Source organism: Thunnus thynnus, chromosome 11 (assembly GCF_963924715.1).
Source record: "Thunnus thynnus chromosome 11, fThuThy2.1, whole genome shotgun sequence".
Taxonomy (NCBI): domain Eukaryota; kingdom Metazoa; phylum Chordata; class Actinopteri; order Scombriformes; family Scombridae; genus Thunnus; species Thunnus thynnus.
In genome coordinates, this window is record NC_089527.1 from 23,339,143 (window position 1) to 23,359,178 (window position 20,036).

The 20,036-nt window shown below is 39.0% G+C and overlaps 2 protein-coding genes across 2 annotated transcripts; one reads left to right on the plus strand and one right to left on the minus strand.

The window, feature by feature from the left end:
- Window positions 1–556: 556 nt before the first annotated feature.
- On the minus strand, window positions 557–3,949 carry LOC137192907 (uncharacterized protein C13orf42). The gene is made up of 3 exons (XM_067603957.1): window positions 3,542–3,949; window positions 3,323–3,467; window positions 557–951 (listed from the first exon to the last, which is right to left on the minus strand). The coding sequence occupies exons 1-3, from the start codon at window positions 3,947–3,949 to the stop codon at window positions 707–709; spliced, it is 798 nt and encodes a 265-aa protein (XP_067460058.1). The 3' UTR covers window positions 557–706.
- A 467-nt stretch (window positions 3,950–4,416) lies between these two features.
- Window positions 4,417–6,800, plus strand: LOC137192905 (TLR adapter interacting with SLC15A4 on the lysosome). Its single transcript, XM_067603953.1, has 2 exons — window positions 4,417–5,537; window positions 5,655–6,800. Exon 2 carries the CDS (start codon window positions 5,657–5,659, stop codon window positions 6,614–6,616), a length of 960 nt encoding a protein of 319 aa, XP_067460054.1. The 5' UTR covers window positions 4,417–5,537; window positions 5,655–5,656; the 3' UTR covers window positions 6,617–6,800.
- Window positions 6,801–20,036: the final 13,236 nt, after the last annotated feature.

Consider the following 20,036-nt stretch of genomic DNA (forward strand, 5'->3'; position numbering starts at 1 on the left):
TGGATAAATTAAACCAGAAATATTAGCTTTGCTAGATACCACAAGGGTTAATTAAGTCTTGTTGCTCTGCAGGTCTGAAGCATAAACTGTAGTCAACCTAAAACTATCACAATTTTGAATTATTGATATTATTTAATTATGCTCAGTTCATCAGACCTGAAAGAAATGCTATCAAAAGAAGGGTCAGACTAATCTAGAGGTGTCAGAGGGAATGAAGGAAAGTGACATCCTGTGATTGATGATATTTTTCTACCACTTTTCAGAAAATCTGAAACTAATGACACTGGATAGGCTTTTTCCACAGCAAACATTTTGTCTTGTGTCATAAATTTAATGATGGCTGAATTCCTTTTAGGCGCTTTAGTCTCAAGGTCCTTGTGTTGTGCATGCTGACTCACTGTCATGACTCAACAGGCACACTTGAATAAAGCAGAGCCATCGTTAATGTTAATTAGTAATATTTGTGCTACTATAGCAAGTCAAAATGTCTGCTGTGAAAAAGGTCTGTATGTGATCAAGATTAATGAAGTTTATGTCTCTGGACAGTTTTTTTAAAAAAAAAAAAAAAACTTTATTAAAATTACACTTAAAGTTTTTGTATGTATGAACTGTCCACACAGAAGAGCATGGTGTCTGTCCAAGCAAGTAGGTTGAGCTCTGCGTCAGCAGCCTGGCAGTGCTGGTGGTTTCAAATGTCCATCAAGCTTCACTGCTTTTTTAATTTGGGCTTGAAGCGCAGAGTCTGGAATGCGCTCTCCACCACTTTGGGCAGATGGATCGGGTTCCTCTGCAGCCGCAGTCTGCTGCTTGTGGACCCACTCGGGTTTTTCTTGTTCAGGATGCTTTCATTGGCACAGACAGGGACTTCTTTCTGTTTGGAGTCATCTGCGACCCGAGGAACCCGCAAAACCCAGTTAGAGTGGAGGTCGTGTTCTGCAGAGCTGGAGGCCACTGTGGGAGAGAGAAGCAGAGAGCAACAACCTGAGCTGAAGCTGAAAACCAACAGCTTCCTCTCCTGGTTTGACACATAAAGTGGTCCCAAAGACCAGGGGCTCTGTATAAATTGGTATAAATGATGTACAGTTTACCCAAACCTTAACCACACTCAACTATTACCTGCCTGCATCTGTTATGACATCCAGAGTGGAGAAAATAAGACATTTTTCTTGGCACAGATTTTGACATTGTTGGAAAAGCTCAGGTGTAATTTATTTAACAATGTTCGTTAACAATGTCTGCACTCAATTGAGATGTGCCAGATCTATGAGCATGATACAATGCATGCTGACTTTACTGGGTCAAACTGGGCCATCTTTAATATTATTGGCTACACCTGTGCTTTTCTTGCAAAGGCAAGTCAAATTGTCTGCTCTTTTTTGTTCATGTAAAAGAAATAATAGATCAATTTTATAATACTCAATAATAGATATTAAAGATATGGAAGTATTAGCTAAATCAACTTATGTACCACAAGTAAAAATTAATGAAGAATAACCTTTAGTGTGTTAAAAATGACCGATTCATTAACATGTAAGCGGTCAAAGTATTGCTACAACAAACTACTAATACTAGTACTTCTACATATTTAAACTCTAATATACAGAAAAGTATCATGTTATCTGAATGTATATGTTTGACATATAAAAACTACAATATAGAAGATAACTAGTGCAGCTGTAAACTGAACATTTCCCTCTGAAATGTAGTGAAGTGCTCGTATAAACTTTAACAAATGTTTAAATGGTGGCCACCTACATGATGTCATCAAGCTCAGTGTAATAGTAACTGATAAAAGTGTAATGAAATTTGAATGGAAAGTGATAGAGATGTCAAGCTCAGTTGTTATACACCAACTGTGTCCAGAGAAGACATTTAATCAGTCAGATTAAGTAATCATGATTATATTGGGACTTTAAGTACAATATTTGAGTGGATGTACTTAGTTACTTTGCACCTCTGATCTCAACCATCTCAGAAGACCTTTTATTTAAATGAGAGTAGCAGTACAGCAAATACTGTCCTACATTTAAAATGTTACTGAAGTAGAAGTGCAGTAGTATTCTCTGCAAAATATATTGAGTGTCAAAAGTAAAGTTATAAAAAATAAAACTACTCATAAGAGCGGATGAACAGCTCCCGTCATAGTAATGTTTTTATATATCTTTGGATTATTACTTATGCAGATATATATTGAACACTGGATAGTGTTGCCTTTTAAAAAATATAAATCAGTGCATCATGTTTATAAAATCATATGGTTTTTACATAAAATCTTAGAGTACTTGAGTAGATTTGGTAACACTTTATAATAAAAGTACATCTCATTAAGCATTACATATGCTTAACTAATGCTTGAGTCAATGATTTCATGCATAAATTAATGCAGGATGTATCATGAATTCCTGCTGCTCACCATTAAATGATCAAGTCACTATGACTTGATGTGATTACTTAACACTTGATATAGATTGTCAATTAATGAATGTTAATTACTTCATACATTAGGCTAATATATGATATGTCACCAAATTAGCTCAGTTCCAGTTATAATGTAGGATATTTTATAGCCATGCATTTGATCAGCGTCTATGAAGCTGCTTTTTTATTATCAAACTGGTGGTCAGATGCAAACATGGGCATATTGCTGCATGACGCTTTATGTCACGTTTACAAGCGAACAACATGAATGCGCGTTCAGGTTGTATCATGCTTTAACTGTCAATTAAAGTAACTGTGAATTAACACTCGTTAAATTACGAAGTTTAAACTTATAACATGAAGTCATCATTACTTGATTATTTGTCAATGGTGATCAAAAGGAATTCATGATACATCCTGCATGAATTAATACATGAAAATCATCATGACTCAAACATTAGTTAAGCATTACTTAAAGTCCCCTTCCACTCAAAAACATGTTTTTCTTCTTGTTCCTACAGTTGGATGTTTGAGCTTCACTGTGCAGAGTTTGATACCTAAAGGCTGTTTTCACATTCACCTGTTTAAAGTGGAAAGTTTCTCTGAGCTCATTGAAAATCAGATTTTAAGGGACAGGCCTATGAGCATGATTTGTGACATCACAACTAGTTTGGAACCAATCGTGGTCCATATCAGACACACATTATTGTTCCAAGCAGAGTGTTTTTATATGCCTTACATGTCTGGAGGAGGAGATCATTAAGTATATTATTTGGACCATTATTGACCCCAGGGGATTGAGAATAACTGTTAGTATAACATCTATTTGATTGCCTGTATCGGCTACCAATGAATAAGCACTAAATTCCAGGTTCACCATTAAGCAGAAGGATTTCAAAGTCACCTATGAAGTCCACGTCAGCGTGTCCATCATCCACGTAGGGTTTGCGCTGAGGTTCGCTGTCGCAGCTCGCGATGACCTCATCAAAGAACTGCAAAGTGTCTTGCTCATTGGGGGCCGGAGGGGCGGAGGGTCTGGCTCTTGATATCTGTGAAGAAATGGGAGAACATTCGTCTTTGATATTGCCTGTCGTGTGTTCTTGAAGAGGTGATTTAAGCTTACCGGTTCTTTCTTTGGTGGAGGAGGCGCAGGCTTCTTCTTGGAGGACACTGTGGCCTTTGTGTCGTTACTTTTTAAGTCACTGACACTCTTTGTGTATTGCCGCCTCAAAGCCACAAGTGCTTCCAGGTACTCCAGGCAGTTCTGATTCTGAGAGTAAAGCCATATCCTATCCTCTTGTCTCTGATAATAGTACAAGGTCGACTCGATGCTCACTGTGCTTTTGCTCCGTTTTAAGGTCGAGCCCACGGCTGCCTGAGTTTTCTCACCCACTACCAGCATGGAGGTGCTGCGGACCAGCCTGACGGTGCAGGCGCTGTGGTAGTCCTGCTCGGACCTAAACCCACCACCATCCCGCCCCCTCTGTCCGGGATGGTTGGGACGGAACACATTATTTATCTTCCTGAACATTCCTCTAAACGGAGCGTTTCAACGTTACAGACTTATCCTGAGATTCCTCTGTGTCACTGGAGTATCTATCCATATTTCTCGTCAAGCCAACCTAATACCTCACAAAGCAAACAAACAAACAAACAAACAAACAAACAAACAAGCAAGCCTTTAAACCTGATTGGAGCTGTTCACGCTGACCAGTCTCTGTCCATGGTGCTGAAATCGCCAAACGGTGGTTCTGACAGTGACACGTAAGCAAAAGCAGATCTGAGACAGCTGTCTAACCTGATCTCAACGTGTCTTTAATGTTAGCGGATGTTGCTCAGCAACATCGCTGTAGCAACGGGTCGGTAACTCTACACTTTGTGCCATCATTACTATTGAGCAGCAGTCCTGTGTCAGATATCCTGACTCTTACCAGACTTGAGGCAGCGGACAAAATATCAACAACTATCCAGCAAAGTGTTGACCTGTTTTAAAAGTTTTAGCAGTGAATCCACCTGTTTATAAAACGTGTGTTAGACAAGACAAAAAAATGTTTTAAAAAAAAAGATGTGGTAGATTAAACTGCGGATGAGGCTTATCTGTTCCAATTTTGGAGTTTATGGGCTATGAAAAGATTAAAATGACCAATTCAGTTGTATGAACGACCAGTATATTGCAACAAATTCGAGAAGTTACATGACTTATGTGTGTGTAATATCTGTCTCGGTTTACTCGCTCAATCATTAATAAAACATATGGTCTCGTGTTTCAATTACCTCTGTTGTTGGGCTTTCCTGTCACAACCGGAGGAAGTCTGAATAAAAGAGTCTTAATTGAAGCGAGACTTAAGCTGTACACACAAGGTGCTTTCAATTCGGGAAAAATCCCAGCCATAAGTTTCCATAACTTTCACTAGAATTAGACCTCACTTATGAAGGACATGAGTTTCTCCCACACTTACTTGAACATACCTGAGGAATATGAAGGCGCTGTTTCAAGGAGGAAATGAGGAGCTGTGGTTGCATACTGAAGTCACACTTCTGCTTTACACAGACACAGATAGTATTATTGCAGCTATAAGCTCCACAGGAGACAGAAAAACGAAAACGAGACTCTGAATCTCACACACCTGCTTCACTTACACAGAAATAAAACGTCAGTGGTTCCTTTTTACAGCTTGTGTGTTTTTTCTAATAATATTTCACCTCTAACTTCATTTGGCAAGCATAAAAACTACCAATGTATTGTCTTAAGAGAGTTAAATAGATATAATTTTCTTAACTAAGATATGCCTGTCAATGAAGTCCTGTGCAAATATTTTTCTGAGACGAATGATGTGTTTAAATATATTTATGATTAGCCCAGCTGCAGTTTTAAGTTTGCAGAACTGGGTGGAAAAAGATGAGAAAAACAGGGGCATTTCCACTTCCTCTTGAAGTGGTATAAAACAACCCTCTCAAACATGTGCTCACTCTTTGCACATGACTAAACATTTGGTAGTCTGTATTGTTGAACATGCAGTGAGTTTAAGACGTGCCTTCTTCTGTTGTGGTAAAGATTGTACTTGGACATTTGTCATCTGAAAACAAGTTGTCAGCTGACTGGGAGACTGTGCTACAAGGTAGGAATGTGTTTGTTTTCAGAAGAAAGGTTAATAGGATTTATTTTAATGACAGATTCATGCTCACAGCTTCTGGGATAACCTGTGCTCATGCTCAGTGTGTGCTCTTTGTTGCAGCCATGCTTTGTGAAGGTAGACTGCTGAGTATGGCCTACGGTGAATTGGAGGAGTTGGATCCCCTCCCTCCTGAGAAGGCTCCTCAGAGGGCTTACAGGCTGCAGAGAGCAGCTGCTACCCTTCTGCCAGGCCCCAGCAGAAGCACTTTACTCGTTCACCACAACTCCCCAGAGCAGGCAGACAGTACAGACAGCAGGGGTGCTTCAGTGGAGTTATACATTTCTCCGTTGCAGTCCTTGGATCTCCAGAGAGCCTGGCCAGGCAGACAAATCTCTCCAGGGATAGAGATCCCGGCCCAGACTCCCTCAGGTGGTGATGCCCCATTTTTGGTTCCCTCCTTCTGTCAGAGCATCTGCCAAAACTATAGCGACCTTCATATTGGAGGCGACCAGGTGCTGCCTCTCTTAGCCAACAATGGCGAGCTGCGGGTCTGTACTGATGCCCAGGCTGTTGGCCCTTTCCTCCAGTCCTGTGATGTGCCCCCAGCTGTGGAGGATTCTCTCCCAGGACAGGCATCACAGGACAGGCCTCTGCATCCGCTGAGGGGGGATTTGAATCGTTGGAGGCTGGGAAGTGGTCGTGATCGGAGCTTTCTGCTCCAGGGGCGCGAAGGACCGTTCTCCAACTCCCTTCTGAATCACTATCTGGAGCAGAAGCTCTTGGACCTATACCAGCAATACATGATGGAGAACATGGCCAGGGAAGGGGCGCCTGGTTCGGATTCTGAAGCAGGCCCTATTTGCCCTTTACTGGGCTCAGAGCTGGTCCTGACTAGCCTGGACCAGATCACTTTGCAGCTGAGCCGGGAAGGGAATCTGGAGGCTGGCCTGGCCAAAGATATGGTCCTGAGCTGCCTGCTACGGGTGGCTGGTGACATGCAGTCAAGTGAGATCAGCACTCCTTGTCTGCAGATTTCAAATGAGGCATCCAGGGAGCAGCTCACTGAGAATAAAGAGGAGTAACCCCCCGTGTTGAGTGGATGTTGAAAGCAAGTTCTGTATGAGACTAGTTAATTACCAGGAGAATGGGCTCTATTTATGTATTGTACTTTTGATGTGCACCGTGCAATGGGCTCATGTGTATGTGTTGTGTGTGTGTTGAGCTGTTGTTGTTATTTTGTAAAGGACAATAAAGACAGGAACTGAAAATTGAAACTCGACTTTGCATTTTTTTTTCCAAATATCATTCATCAATAACATCATGTCCTTGCTTTTTCCATTTCTCACCATGTCTTTGAGTAAAGATCAACACTCTTTTCTTCATCTGTTTTAAATGTCTCTCTGCAGTAAAGTAATGGAGAACATAATTTAAATGGTGTCCCTGTCATTTACTGAATGCAATTCATTTGAAATAATATATTATCTGAAAATTGGCAGGCTTGTTTGAAGAAATCGAAATTCTGCACACATAGTATTAGGTGCCACTCTTAAATCAGTGGCTTATGAATATATTTTTCTGTCCAAAGATTTAATTCCATAAATGTCTTGGTCATTTTTGTTTATTCTCATGCCCCCTTTCAAATGATCATTAATAAATTCCTGCAGTTTAATAAACAGTCACAAGGGGGAAGCATTATCACCTGATTTATTAACCCCAATGACTTTGAAACAGACTATCCACTCTTCTATTTTCTCACTGTCTCAGCCAGCTTTTATCCATCCAGCTAATGCTTCCTATCATCTACGCCCCGCCACTCCTAATCTATGATGTCATCAAGCCTGGGTTGTAAATCTGAAGCACGCAGGCACTGAGCACCAAATGTTAAACTGCGTTTGTGATACTGGTTCCTCTACTGCATAAACAAAATACATGCTTGTGATGAGGATCACATCTATGCTGCATGATTTATTTTGGGAAAATATTGTACACCCAGCAGAGCTCCAAACCAGTGGATTTGCTCACTAAAAGTGACATGTTATTTTCGACGTTTCCCCCTATTTAAAGTGCCTTGAAAAGACCTGCGACTCCATTCCAGCTCAGTGCAGCCATGGCCTTCTGAGCCGGTGTTTGATCAGCTTCCTTGTTTCCTGTCCAAACAGAGAGCAACAGGAGGAAACTGTGTGTTTACCGGGCTGAGCACCGCAGTCGGAGCCCTGTGAAGTCTCAAGGCTGTAGAGACACATGTTTGATATTTCTGCCTCTATCCGGATTGAACATTCCAGGTACATGTTAAAGGAGCCGAGACGTTACAGACAAAAAAAACAAAAAAATATGCTCACATATAAATGTGATTCACTCAATGCCAGGCACAGCAGTGTGAGCATAATCAAACAAACTTATTTCCTCAGACCTTGGAAAAAAAAAAAGAAAAACAGACCTCTTTTTCCAGCAAAAGTTAAGAATTGTTTAAAGGGCTGAAGGCAAAACTGCAACCTGCAGTCTCACGTATGCACACAGGGTGTGAATATTTATTCACAGCCCCTCATCTTCACCAAATTACACAAATTATGCAAATTATATACCTTTTCTTGTCAGTAGATTGACAAATCACTCACCATGTCTTACTTATTTGGATGCAAACAGAGTATAAATAAGAGAGCAAAGACTTCTTATTTATTTACTGTAATTAGTAGTAGGTTTTCTCCTAAAGAAAAAGAAAGACTGAGGTCAAAGAATGGAGGAACAGCCATAAAACAAGAGCAGGGAAAGAGACTGATAAACGAAAGGCAAAGAAACACACCTCTCTCATGTTCCTGCAATGAAACTAACAGGAAGGTTGAAGTCTTTCAGAGGTTCATAAAGTAATTTCCTTGTCACAAAGAGCTTTTAACATGGAGGGCGGCAGAGGCAAGGCCACATGATTTCATATCAAATCCAAGGTCCTAGATACACTCTCACCATTGTGGCTTTAATGCTCTGTAGCACTCGGTGGTTTGCCTTTATTTAAAAAGCTTTTAGTATGTTGCCTTGTTAATTGGAACAGTCATATACTGTTTACATATATTTTTCCTCTCCCATGTGACTAAATAACTTCAAAACATCCATCACAATTTCAAGGCTGTTTGAAACACACACACACACACACACACACACAGGCACAGACAGGTGGAAGCATTTCAGACTACAGCTAGGTAGTCAAGGCACTTAATTCAATTAACATTTATTCAGAAGCTGAGCTCTCCCTCCTAATTTTTTTTAAATGGCCTTGAGAGGCTGTGGTTCTTTCAGATTGTATCTACTGGAGTGACCTAATGTCCAACTTGCAGCATGCTGGAACATTTAATGACAGCCCTGCTATGTATCTGGCTGATTGACATGGGGACATGTAGGTGGTGGAACGGGAGAACACACATTTCCCGGTCAGTTAGCCGCTCAAGGTTGCAGGGAGCCTGCAGCGGCGTGGGTGACCTTGGCTAAGCTAGAGCAGACAGAGAGAGACCTTGAGAGACAACAGGGCAGCAGGATCTGGCTCTCAAAGGGCTGGGGGAACATAATGTGATAATGCATGACTATATATCACAGCACACAGTGCCCATGCGAATGTGGATGGTAACTGGCTGGAAAAACAGATTTTTATCCACCCACATGTTTATTCTTCTTTAACTTGATACCTTGCACTGTATTTTAGTGGTTTTAACACTATTCATGTGTGGATCACTGACATTTTACCTTGTTAGCCAGATGATTCTGCACAGTGGGTGATGCAAACATGTGACATTTTCGCAAGGCTATGTGAGCTGTAATCTAAAGCTTTTCCATAACTTTAAATGTGCTGGAATAAGTTGTATTTTTCCAGGCAATACTTGGTTCTCATGGTGACATCAGGCTCACCTCACACCTCCAACACACACATACAGTCTGACCCTCTGTTCTGGAGTTTGTGACACACTTGTTCTTTTATCCCTTGTTATGTCTCTTTTTTTTTTTATCTCACTTTGTACCCTTTTACAAATCATATTGCTGCAAACATATTTGTCACAAGAGCTCAATGAATGAGTTTGGCCAAATATTAAGAGCACTGCTAAGAACTTGAAAGACTGCTATTTTTGACAGTGAGCTAAGCTTTGGACAACACACAAAAAAAATCAGTACAATCATGTTTCTACCAATTCGGGAATATTTCCAAGATCAGAGCAATGTTATCTTATAGCAATACAGAGCACATTATTCATGCTTTTATATCTTCACGGCTGGACTACTGTAACACCTTGTTAACCTGCCTCAGTGCCTGAGCTGTAGCTCAGCTTCAGACTGTGCAGAACTCTGCAGCCAAACTTCTGACAAAGACCTTCTCACATCACCCAAGTGTTAGCCTCTTTGCACTGGTTACCAATCTCTTACTCATCTTACTTCAAATCTTACTCATGACTTACAAGGCTTTACATGGCCAGGCGCCAGAGTACATCAGTGAACTCTTAACTCCTTACTGTCCAAAAAAAAAAAAAACTGCTTCTTAGATCTGATGTGGTTAGGCCTTCTAGCTGTTCCAGAGTCCAGGTTAAGGTCAAAGGGTGATCAAGCTTTTGCTGTACTGGCACCTCAGCTTTGGAACAGTCTTCCAGTTAATATTCAGTCTGCTGTTTCACTGTTTCAGTTGTTAAATCCTGTCCTAAGGCACATTTTTATAGACTCGCCTTCCCATCTGACAACTAGTCTTATTTGTTTACATACAGCTCTGTTTTGCAACTGCCAGATTTTAAGTTTATTTTAATAGATTCACTTGTTTTACCTTTTGGATGATTTATTTGTACATTTTATACATTGTCTTTTAATTGTGTGCTTGTATTTTGCTGTTCTTGTGTTTTTCTTTTTGTATTTATGATTGTTTTTTTATGCTGTCTCTCAGCAATGGAAAGCACTTTGTGCTCCTAGCTTGAAAAGTGCTATACAAATAAAATTATTATTATTATTACAAAACAATAGTCAGGTGCCCAAACAAACATTGAAATAGGGTTTTCTTTCCATAATCATTCCTCCTGCTCATACTGACGATTAGAAGATCCCTTCATAATGCATTTACAATGTAAGTGACGGGGGCCAAAATCCACAGTCCTCCCTCTGTGCAAATTGTATTTTAAAGTTTATCTGAAGCTAATATGAAGCTTCAGCTGTCCAAATGAGTCAAATCAGGTAGATATATTTAAATGTTACAGTCTTTTTAGTGCCAAAGTCCCTCTTTTTGTTATTATACTTCCACCGCAGCTCAACAGGGAAACACTGTCTGAGGAAACACAAAGAGGCAATTTGATGCTAAAAAGACCATAAATGTGGCAGATATCCACTTGATATGACTTAGACTGCTGAAGCCTCAGTAATAATAATAATAAAGTGATGTTCAGCCTTTACTGTCAAAAGAAAATATTCTGTTGGTGCACTATAAAGCAAGAGAAGTTAGAAATGACTCCTTCACAAGTTCCCAATGCTGTCTAATATTGTAATGCTGTATGGAGAGGAGCACAAATTGAGCCAAAAGGGGTTAGTGTCTGAAATTCACAGTTATTATTTTAAGTTAATGTTTGATTGTTTTACACCAAGGGTTACTTAAGAGATGTAAAGGCAAAGGAACCACCATTTTAAGTACTCACTCACTGCTGGGGGACACTTTTAAAGGTTTCAATTCATTAGTTCCTTTAGAGTAATTATTCTGCTACTGTTTCATCAGGGCAATAATTGGGCTGTTGAATACGTGGCTGATTGATGAAAATAAACTGTAATTAATCTGGCTTTAAAGTATAGTGCAGGTTTACAGATTCATAGCGCATAAAGAAACATACAACACATATGGTACTTGTCAAGGTCTCCAATAAACAGGAAGTTCAACGAACTCAACTGGCATTTAGCGGAGGCCTTGGCCTTGGCAAAAGAAAACATGTATAGAAAGTGACACTGAAAAGAGATGAAAATCATACTGATACAAATAAAGTGTGAAGAGGAGTGCAGAATGATGTGCTGAAGCAATTTATCCTGATAAGCAAGGCCAATGGATGAACTTGAAAGTGTAGAAAGGGAGAAGTGTAATTGGAAATAACTTCTTGCTATAAAAGAATCTAGGATGAGATTAGTGTAATGTGAGTGAAATTTGACATGCTTCAAAACCTCAATCAGTTACCACAGGTTAAGAGCCTGTAATGTTTTTAGACAAACAACATATTGGATCAAGAAGGGTCAATATACACAGATGTAGGCATCTCACAGTTAACCTACAATTGACATGTTATCGTAGTCCATCAGTCCACCATAGTCTGTTTTGTATGTGAAGCTGACTGCAAAGATATTCAAGGTAGAACATCTGAAAATAAATCGTATGCACATGGAAATAGCAGCAGAGGCTGAACAGCGAGGCTAGGAAGTTTGGATACACCCCCTGCTCATGGATCTGTAGCCAATTATGATGGCAGGCTGGCAAGGTTACTTCTGAATCAGCTGAACGAGGCACTGGCTGAACAAAAGGCTGCTGCTTGTGGAAAACAAATATGTACTGTAGGTGTAGCTATGGTGGCATAAGATGAGATTATTTAGTGATGCAACCAATGATGGGCTGAGTGTCCGCTTCAGTCTGTGATTATGGGAGCAAACATCTGCATCTAGCATCTACAATATGATCAGAAAAAAAGGTAATCTACAAAATATCACTGACTTAATATACAGAGATTCATTCAATCATCAAACATGGACACATTTGACAAATGATTGGCCAGTGCAGTTATACCTTTGCAATTATAATAGATGTCTTCCAATTAATTAAGTTTGTATTGCAATTTGGGTTTGATGTGAAGTTTAACCGTAGAAAAAAAGTTGAAATAAAGTGTGTTTTTATTCTATATTTTTCATGAAAACAATAAGGAACTGATCCTACTAACAAAAAGTATTGTCTGCATAGCCAAAGCTACTGTTCCTCTGTGCCATTAACCGTACTGCTGCCATAAATGTTCACTTGTGCACCAAATGAGCAGCTAAAAATAGTCCCCAACAAACCCTTTATAGTCCTGTAGGAGCAAAGTTTGCTAAAAAAACTACAGTGCCCAGCTGTTTCAGGAAATTATTTAGCCTTTTACATGAATGAAAGTATGCATTTACAACCCATTTTTAAAGATTCACATCTTCTACAAAAACGTAGAGTATCGTTTAAATTACCCTTAAACCCCCTCATCCATACATAGTGGAATAGATACTTTTTTCCTTTTTCTTCACTTATCAAAAAATCAAGGTGTACCTTGATTTTAAGAATGTAGTGATGGAAAAGCACCTATTTAAGTAAAAGTTGCAATTGCACAAATAAAAAGCCTTGTATTACAGAAACAGCACCAAAACATATCAAAAGTACTCATCAAGTAATCAGCATTTTAAGCTGGAGGAGGAGCAAATTTTACCTACTTTATGTTCACTCTTTATGTGACTGAATCTATAGCAGTGCATCATGTTTATGAACTTGTATATTTGTATGTAAAAGCTTCATCTCCAAAGTAACTAGTAACTAGAATCATCAGATAGATGAAATGAAGCAAACATTATCCTTCTCTGGCATGTAGTCAAGTAGAAGTCTTGTCTTACACAAAATAATTGTCTGAAAGTGATTATAGAGAGATTTCACTGTACTTCAAAAAGAATACAGTTGATACTTTCAGGTTGCCGGTAAATCTCTTACAGAAGTCTGAAAATGGGTTCATTGTTGCCCAAAGGTGCTTAAGTCTCAAATGAAGAATACTTAACTTTTTAATGAGAATTTTTAGAGATGGAAATGAAAACAAGTCATTAATCTTGCTGCATTTTATCACTCAAAAAAAAAGGGAAACCAGTCCCATATTTCCTTTATTTTTATTCTAAATGTGTGTTTCATCCACCAATGTCTTTTCCCTCACCTTGGTCATTCAACACACATCCTACCACATGTGAGTTCCTCCCTATTTTCCACTCTGCCCCTCGCCCTCACCTCCTCCCACATCTCTTCCTGGCACGCCGACATTGTTATTAGTGTCATAATTTACCTCCTTATGCAAACATGACCCTGTCCTCGATATGCTGTAAGGCAAAATATTCATACAGTAGTCACTGTGAGACCAATAAAGAACGAGATAGGAGGGACATAAATTATTGCTCTGCTCTATTTCATATTTCACTCAGTAGCCTTTCAACACATCATGCACACACACACACACACACACATGGATGCATGCATGTATTACGTGTGTTTTCGGTAATGGCTATACATGTGAAAAAGGAACGTTATTTCAAGGTGTCACATATATTTAGATAAGATGAATAGATCAACAAGGACAAGTAGAAATTGAAAGAAAGGGCAAGCGAGGAAAAGAGGGATGAAGGCAGGTAAATGGGATATGCATATAGGAGTCAGGTGAGGCAATCTGCATTTTAATCGCTGTTTTGTCTAAATGTGTTTTCACAGCGCCTCTGTTGAAATAATCCTTTCTGACTTACTGGGGTGATGCAGGCAGGGTGAAGTGAGAAACGAAGGTGTATATACTGCCAAAGTGAAGATGGTTTTAAGTCATGGGGAGACTGAATGAAGTGAACCTGTCACGGTGGCACTGGGGGACTATTGTGCTGCGTGGATTCAGTAGCACATGCACACTCATGGGTTTGACCTTGGCAGCCTCTTCTCCCTCTTCTTCTCTCTCCACCTCTACATGTTAACCCCCACCCACAGCCCCCTCCACACACATACACAAACACACACACACACACATACACACAGACCCACCGAACCCCAACCCCCAGAGTCCCACTCAACCTTGGCTAATTAGCTCACGTCCCTGTGGCATATGTTCTACACACAATTTATCCACAACAAGGACATTACAACTGCAGTGTCCCGCCTCTGCAATGCCTCACTCCCTCATGTTACTGCCACTTTGTTGTAGCATGTTTATCTGTATTTGCATTTGTACAGGTAGTTAAGCGTTACCTTAAATTCTTTTAAGTATATCATCCTCATGATTTTCATGAAATCAAACCCTGTTTTTGATACCCATTATGATAACCATAGCCAGTATTTACAGCCTGTAATTACCTCTCTATATTGTAGTTTTCATCATTAGTGGTGGGGTCCGCCATTCCTGCACTGGATTCAAATTGCCTTCATACGCATGAGGGATGCACATGAAACGATGCATGTACTGTATGTAATTATGCATCTTGGTTTTTAATCTCATTGGTATCAGCCTCACTGGTTAGTGTTCACTCTCTTAACACTGTTAATTACCTCTCCGTTTATTAAATCTGCAGTGCGGAACTTTTACAGATAAATGAACGTCAGTTACATTCAAGCCCTTGCCAAATGAGTTCACACAATGCTGATTAAGCCTATCACCACCAGATAAATCTCTCAGTATTTCACAGTATACCAGAGTTTTAAATCTGATGTTGTGTTTGACATTCCCGTGCTGGCTGGATGAATACATACTGTTAGCACTCTGCTAACTTGAATAGGGATAGAATAATTTAATCGTGCGGCTCTTCTAGACTTTTCTAAATGTTATCAGACCAAATGGATCAAATTCTGATGTGACACTCCAAACAATTTAACAACTATTTACAGCCATGAAAGTAGCGATGGAGTAAGCTACGGAGGAGCCTATGACGTAAGTATGTCGACAGTATTTTTGTAATTAATCCCACTGCCAGGAGGGGGAGACAAAAGTCCTGCACTCCAGCTTTAAGTTGCTGCTAATGCTAATGAAATATTTTCTATTACTGCTAGTTTATATTAAAAGTGTTTAACTGGCAAAACGTGGGCTGACTTAGTATGAAGCAGCCACATGAAACACAAAGTGTTTGTCGCAGAGGTTCAGCCTCAGCCTTTACATGCTACTCCTCACAAACAACCAATCCAAGGTGGTTTGAACTTACAAAATGACAAAGTGACAGAGCCACCTACATGGCATTCCTCTGGAGTGCCTCTTATACCCGATCTAAATTGTTGAAATCCTTGCAGCTGTATTCACAAAACACCTTCAGGCAACGAATAGCCAACAGCTCTTACCTCAACACTATAGCTAACCTGCAAAAGGCTGTAACTCACCCCAAACATTTAATTCTTGTTTAAACATTAAGCTTTGTGTCAATGAATAAGTCACTGCCACCAAAATGACACGTCCCTTTGACATTGTGTAAAACCAAGAAGTCAGAATAACAGTGGACTTTGGAAGTGTGTTCCTCATCTCCTAATTTCTACTGTCTGGTCCTACATGTTTTCACTGACAATAAATGTCTGCTGTACCAGACTGTTATTATTCTGTAGCTAGCTGACTGCTATTGTGTATCAAAGTGGATACTCTTCAGATGTTGATTTCAAGCGTACAAGCTTTCACATTCCACTTTGTAAAGCACTAGAGCACTTAGATTTGCATATAATGAGAGGAAAAAGACATTTTATTGTCCTGCAGTGGTCACATAACACAGTACAATACAGTAAACAGAAAAATAACTAAAAATTGAAACAAAACACGGGCTTACTATATGCAGCATTATAGTAACAAAATAAAGTTACAGTGCTGGGAATCACAGTCTCCTGTCTGTTTAGCCACTGATTCTCATCGACCTCACACCCGATGCTCTCCCTTGCGATGGGAAGAATCATCTTGTATGCTGCAGCCATCCTCTGCATACTTCTGCTGTTATGTCATCACAAGCAGCATCCATTGCAGCAAGCAAAGACATTTGTTTTGTGGTCAATGATGGTATACATTCGTTCATCTGATCTGGCTCCTCCATGTTCATAAATTGTAGTAACTCTGTTGCCCTTAAGCTCTATGAATGTGTTTGACATTCATGACACCTTACATCTATAAGCTAACTGGACAGCACACGCCATTGGTTGATCTAAGATGTGAGAAACTCCCCATTCGTAAGTGAAGTTCAAGTTTCACCTGACAATAAATGTATCAATTTAGCAGACTTTACAACCACTCCACATCAATGTGAATTATGAAATATGGGCTCGGCAGGTTTTGACAATTTGATGGACTATTCTGCATGTGATCTCTGGGATTTCAGTTTTAGTTTGTAACTTAATACCAAGCAGAAAGTCTTTATTTCAGCTCTTTTGCCTCTCTTTTGACCATACCCAACATCACCTAACATGTCTATATTGCTGCAGCAAGGTAAAAACAAATATTTGGTGCTGGTGTTTAATTATTCTTTTGATTGAAAATATCTTCCCTTCCCTTTCAAGGCTCAAAGAGACAGGAGCTGAAACAACATGTTATAGAAAGAAGCTAAACTGAAGGGCTGCATAAAGAGCCAGTAAGCTATAAGATAAATAAGAAGTTTTTTTAACTGTAAATCATGCAAAGTTATGCAAGCAGAGCCCCAGAATATAGATATAAACCTGGAAATGTGCATGAGATTTCTTCTTTTTTTTTTTTACCAAGTAGTTCACTGGTAGCAATGAGATTAACACCACCCGTCCTCTTTATCTTAGTAAGAACAGCTTTCAGCACATTTGTGAAAAGATCTCAAAAAGCAAGTGTTGTTAAAGAGCTTTTAGTGGTTTGTTTCGGGTGCTAAAAGTTTTTGTTGAACATGGAGCAAGTCAATGACAATGCTCATCTTTTATTTATAATTTCTATTGATTTACAGTTTTTTATTTAAAAGTATTTTTTGTTAAATTTGTCACATTTTCAAACTTGAATGAATGAGTGTTTGACATTGACTGAATGTACACTAAACCCACTGAAATTTTCAATACAAATGAATCATGAAAGTAACCAAAATTGATTTTTTTTACTTTTCACAAGCAGCACCATAAGACAAAACAACACCATGCAACATGACACTATACAACATATTTTCATCACAACATATTAGAACAAAACCCGTAAGAAGGCTTTAATAGCAAAATCATTTGTTCCTGGCCTAAAAGCTAGCATATCTGCTGCTTTGTTTGCTTTGAGCTGGGTGACCTTGTGTTTACACTGACCTTCAACATTGTTACAAGAGGAGAGACAAACAGACTATGGACCATAGTAACATAAGAGTGTGTTAATGTGTGTGTGTGTGCGTGTGTGTGCTGTTTACCAGCATTTAGTGATAGTTCCACAGCTGAAGTAAACAATGAAACAAAGCTGTGTTTGTCCAAAGAGAGGTTCTATGTATCAGTGAGCTCTTTTCATTGCCTGACAGGATTATTACACGCCATCAACATACAACACTGCTGAGCTGACCAATGTAAAATCTGAAAAATCTGATGCCAAGACAAGACCATCGTTGAACAGAGACAGAGGTTACAGCCTCACTCCATATATGACTACCTGTTATCATGTGACCAAAATTCCATACTTCAACTGAGTTGTCTCCATGATGAACGTGAGATGCAGTTGAAAGCTCTGCAAACAGCTAGTAAGTGCTACAAGTGTTACAGTACATGGTACAGTGGTGGTTCAGTTCATGTATGAAGAAATCTTTAACACCAAATCTTCAAACTGGACTTACTAGAATCATCTTCATCACTGACTGAATCAGTGGCTTTTACTAGTGGAGTGTTAAGTGTTTCAGCATGATTTACAGTATGTTACTTTCTGATTAAAAGATTATTAAAAGACAGTCAAGGCACAGAAACAATCATGATGTGATAACTTATAAACAGTGTTTGTAGAGGCCTATTTTTGTGCTGGAATGAAAGTTTGAACCAGCAACATACTGAGCTTGCCAGTGAATTGAAGACAGTCAGAATCAGTGATGTGTTTGCATACTGATGAACCTACTGACGTGCATTTGAACTGCGATGCAATCAAACTACATTGTCATTCCTGACAACTCTTTGAACTGAGGAGAACAGCACGAATCAGTGAAGTGCTTCATGAAGTGCTTCCACCTCTAGTAGGTGGACCTTCAGGTAAGAAAAATAAATGTATCAACTCAAGCCGTTTGTCCTTTTCACTTATACATAATCCCAAATCCCAAATTTGTCTCAGACACTTACAGTCTGTACAACCAAGGGTGTGGATTTGGTTTTAACTTTGGCAGGGACAGCACTTGCCCACTTGTCTTTTTTCTCTTTCATATGCATACATGCCTGCACATACACACATTAAGAGCCTGATTCTGAACAAAGTTTATTTTACTGAATATATATTTGCTGATATAACAGGCAAGAATTGTTCTCTGTTGTTAGAGATATTTTATATTTTATTTTTTTGATGTAAATCTCATACTAAAATTAATATTTAAAACTGACATATGATAGATGTTCACAATAACTGCGATATGAAAACAAATGTATAGAAACCTGAAGGTAATGTGCTGCTCTGTTTGAACCAACCAATCTCTGCTGTGAGGTTTCCAGACTTTGTGCTTCTTTCAGTTTGTTGATTGATATCTTTAAATAATCTCAAAAAGCTCTCCTGGTATTATTGTTTCACTATGACATCAGAGCTCACTTGAGAGGCTGCAGCTCACCCGTCTGTGTGACTCTGTGCTGCTCGGCTGCTGCTGACAGGGTTTTAAAATAAAATGATGCCCACATATTCACAAACAAATCAGTTGGACAAGCTGCAGCTAATTTACCTTATAAATAATCTATGTTATTATGACTCATATACAATAATTACTCATCCACTCTTTGAAAAGGGGAGAGTATGAGGTCATATACAGTAAATATGTATCTTAATAATGTCGAAGGAGATAAATGTTTGGATTGATTACAGAACATTCTTATGAGATAAGCTCAGCTGTTATTGACACTTCAGTTCTTCTGAAAAGGACCTGATGTCTTAATTTGCTTTGGGAGCAATTTCTGTCTACACTAATAAAGTTCTTTAATTAAACATGTTAGAGCTAACAAGCACCTAATGCCTGACATTCAAATATGTTGTTAGTTTTGTCCAGTGAAGACATTTTAAATTATTTTATGTCTATAACTTTTTAATAATAAATACTCACCACTTCAGTTTAACCACCGTTCATTCATTACTGACTCTGCTGCTGGGCTGCAGCTAGTCAACAACGTAACACAGCTTGAAGTTAAGGGTTGCCAGATCGTCAGGTATTCACAGGTCTTGAGTGAACCTTTCACACTGTCATTGAGAGCTTATGTGAAGAAAACATTCTGAGATTTCTAATGGTATGACCATTCATTCATTCATTCATTCATTCATTCATTTCTGCTTTGGACCTATGATTCAATATTTCTAGCTGAAATATGGAGGTGCGTTGGACTGACAGTGCAGTCCTTATGTGATCTATAACAGTACATTAAGACCATACAGTAACAATGACTGTATGGTCTTAATGGTTCGTTAATCTAAATTGCTCTGGTACTATGGACCGCTCGTGTTGCTGCACAGAGGTCCTTTTTTAATCCTTGTGTTCTTATATTCCTGCTTTTTTTGTTATTTGTTTTTTATTCACATCTCTTGTGTCTTTCTGCATTCATTTTAACATTGAGCTGTTTTTATAATAGCATTATTATCTCTTTTATATTTT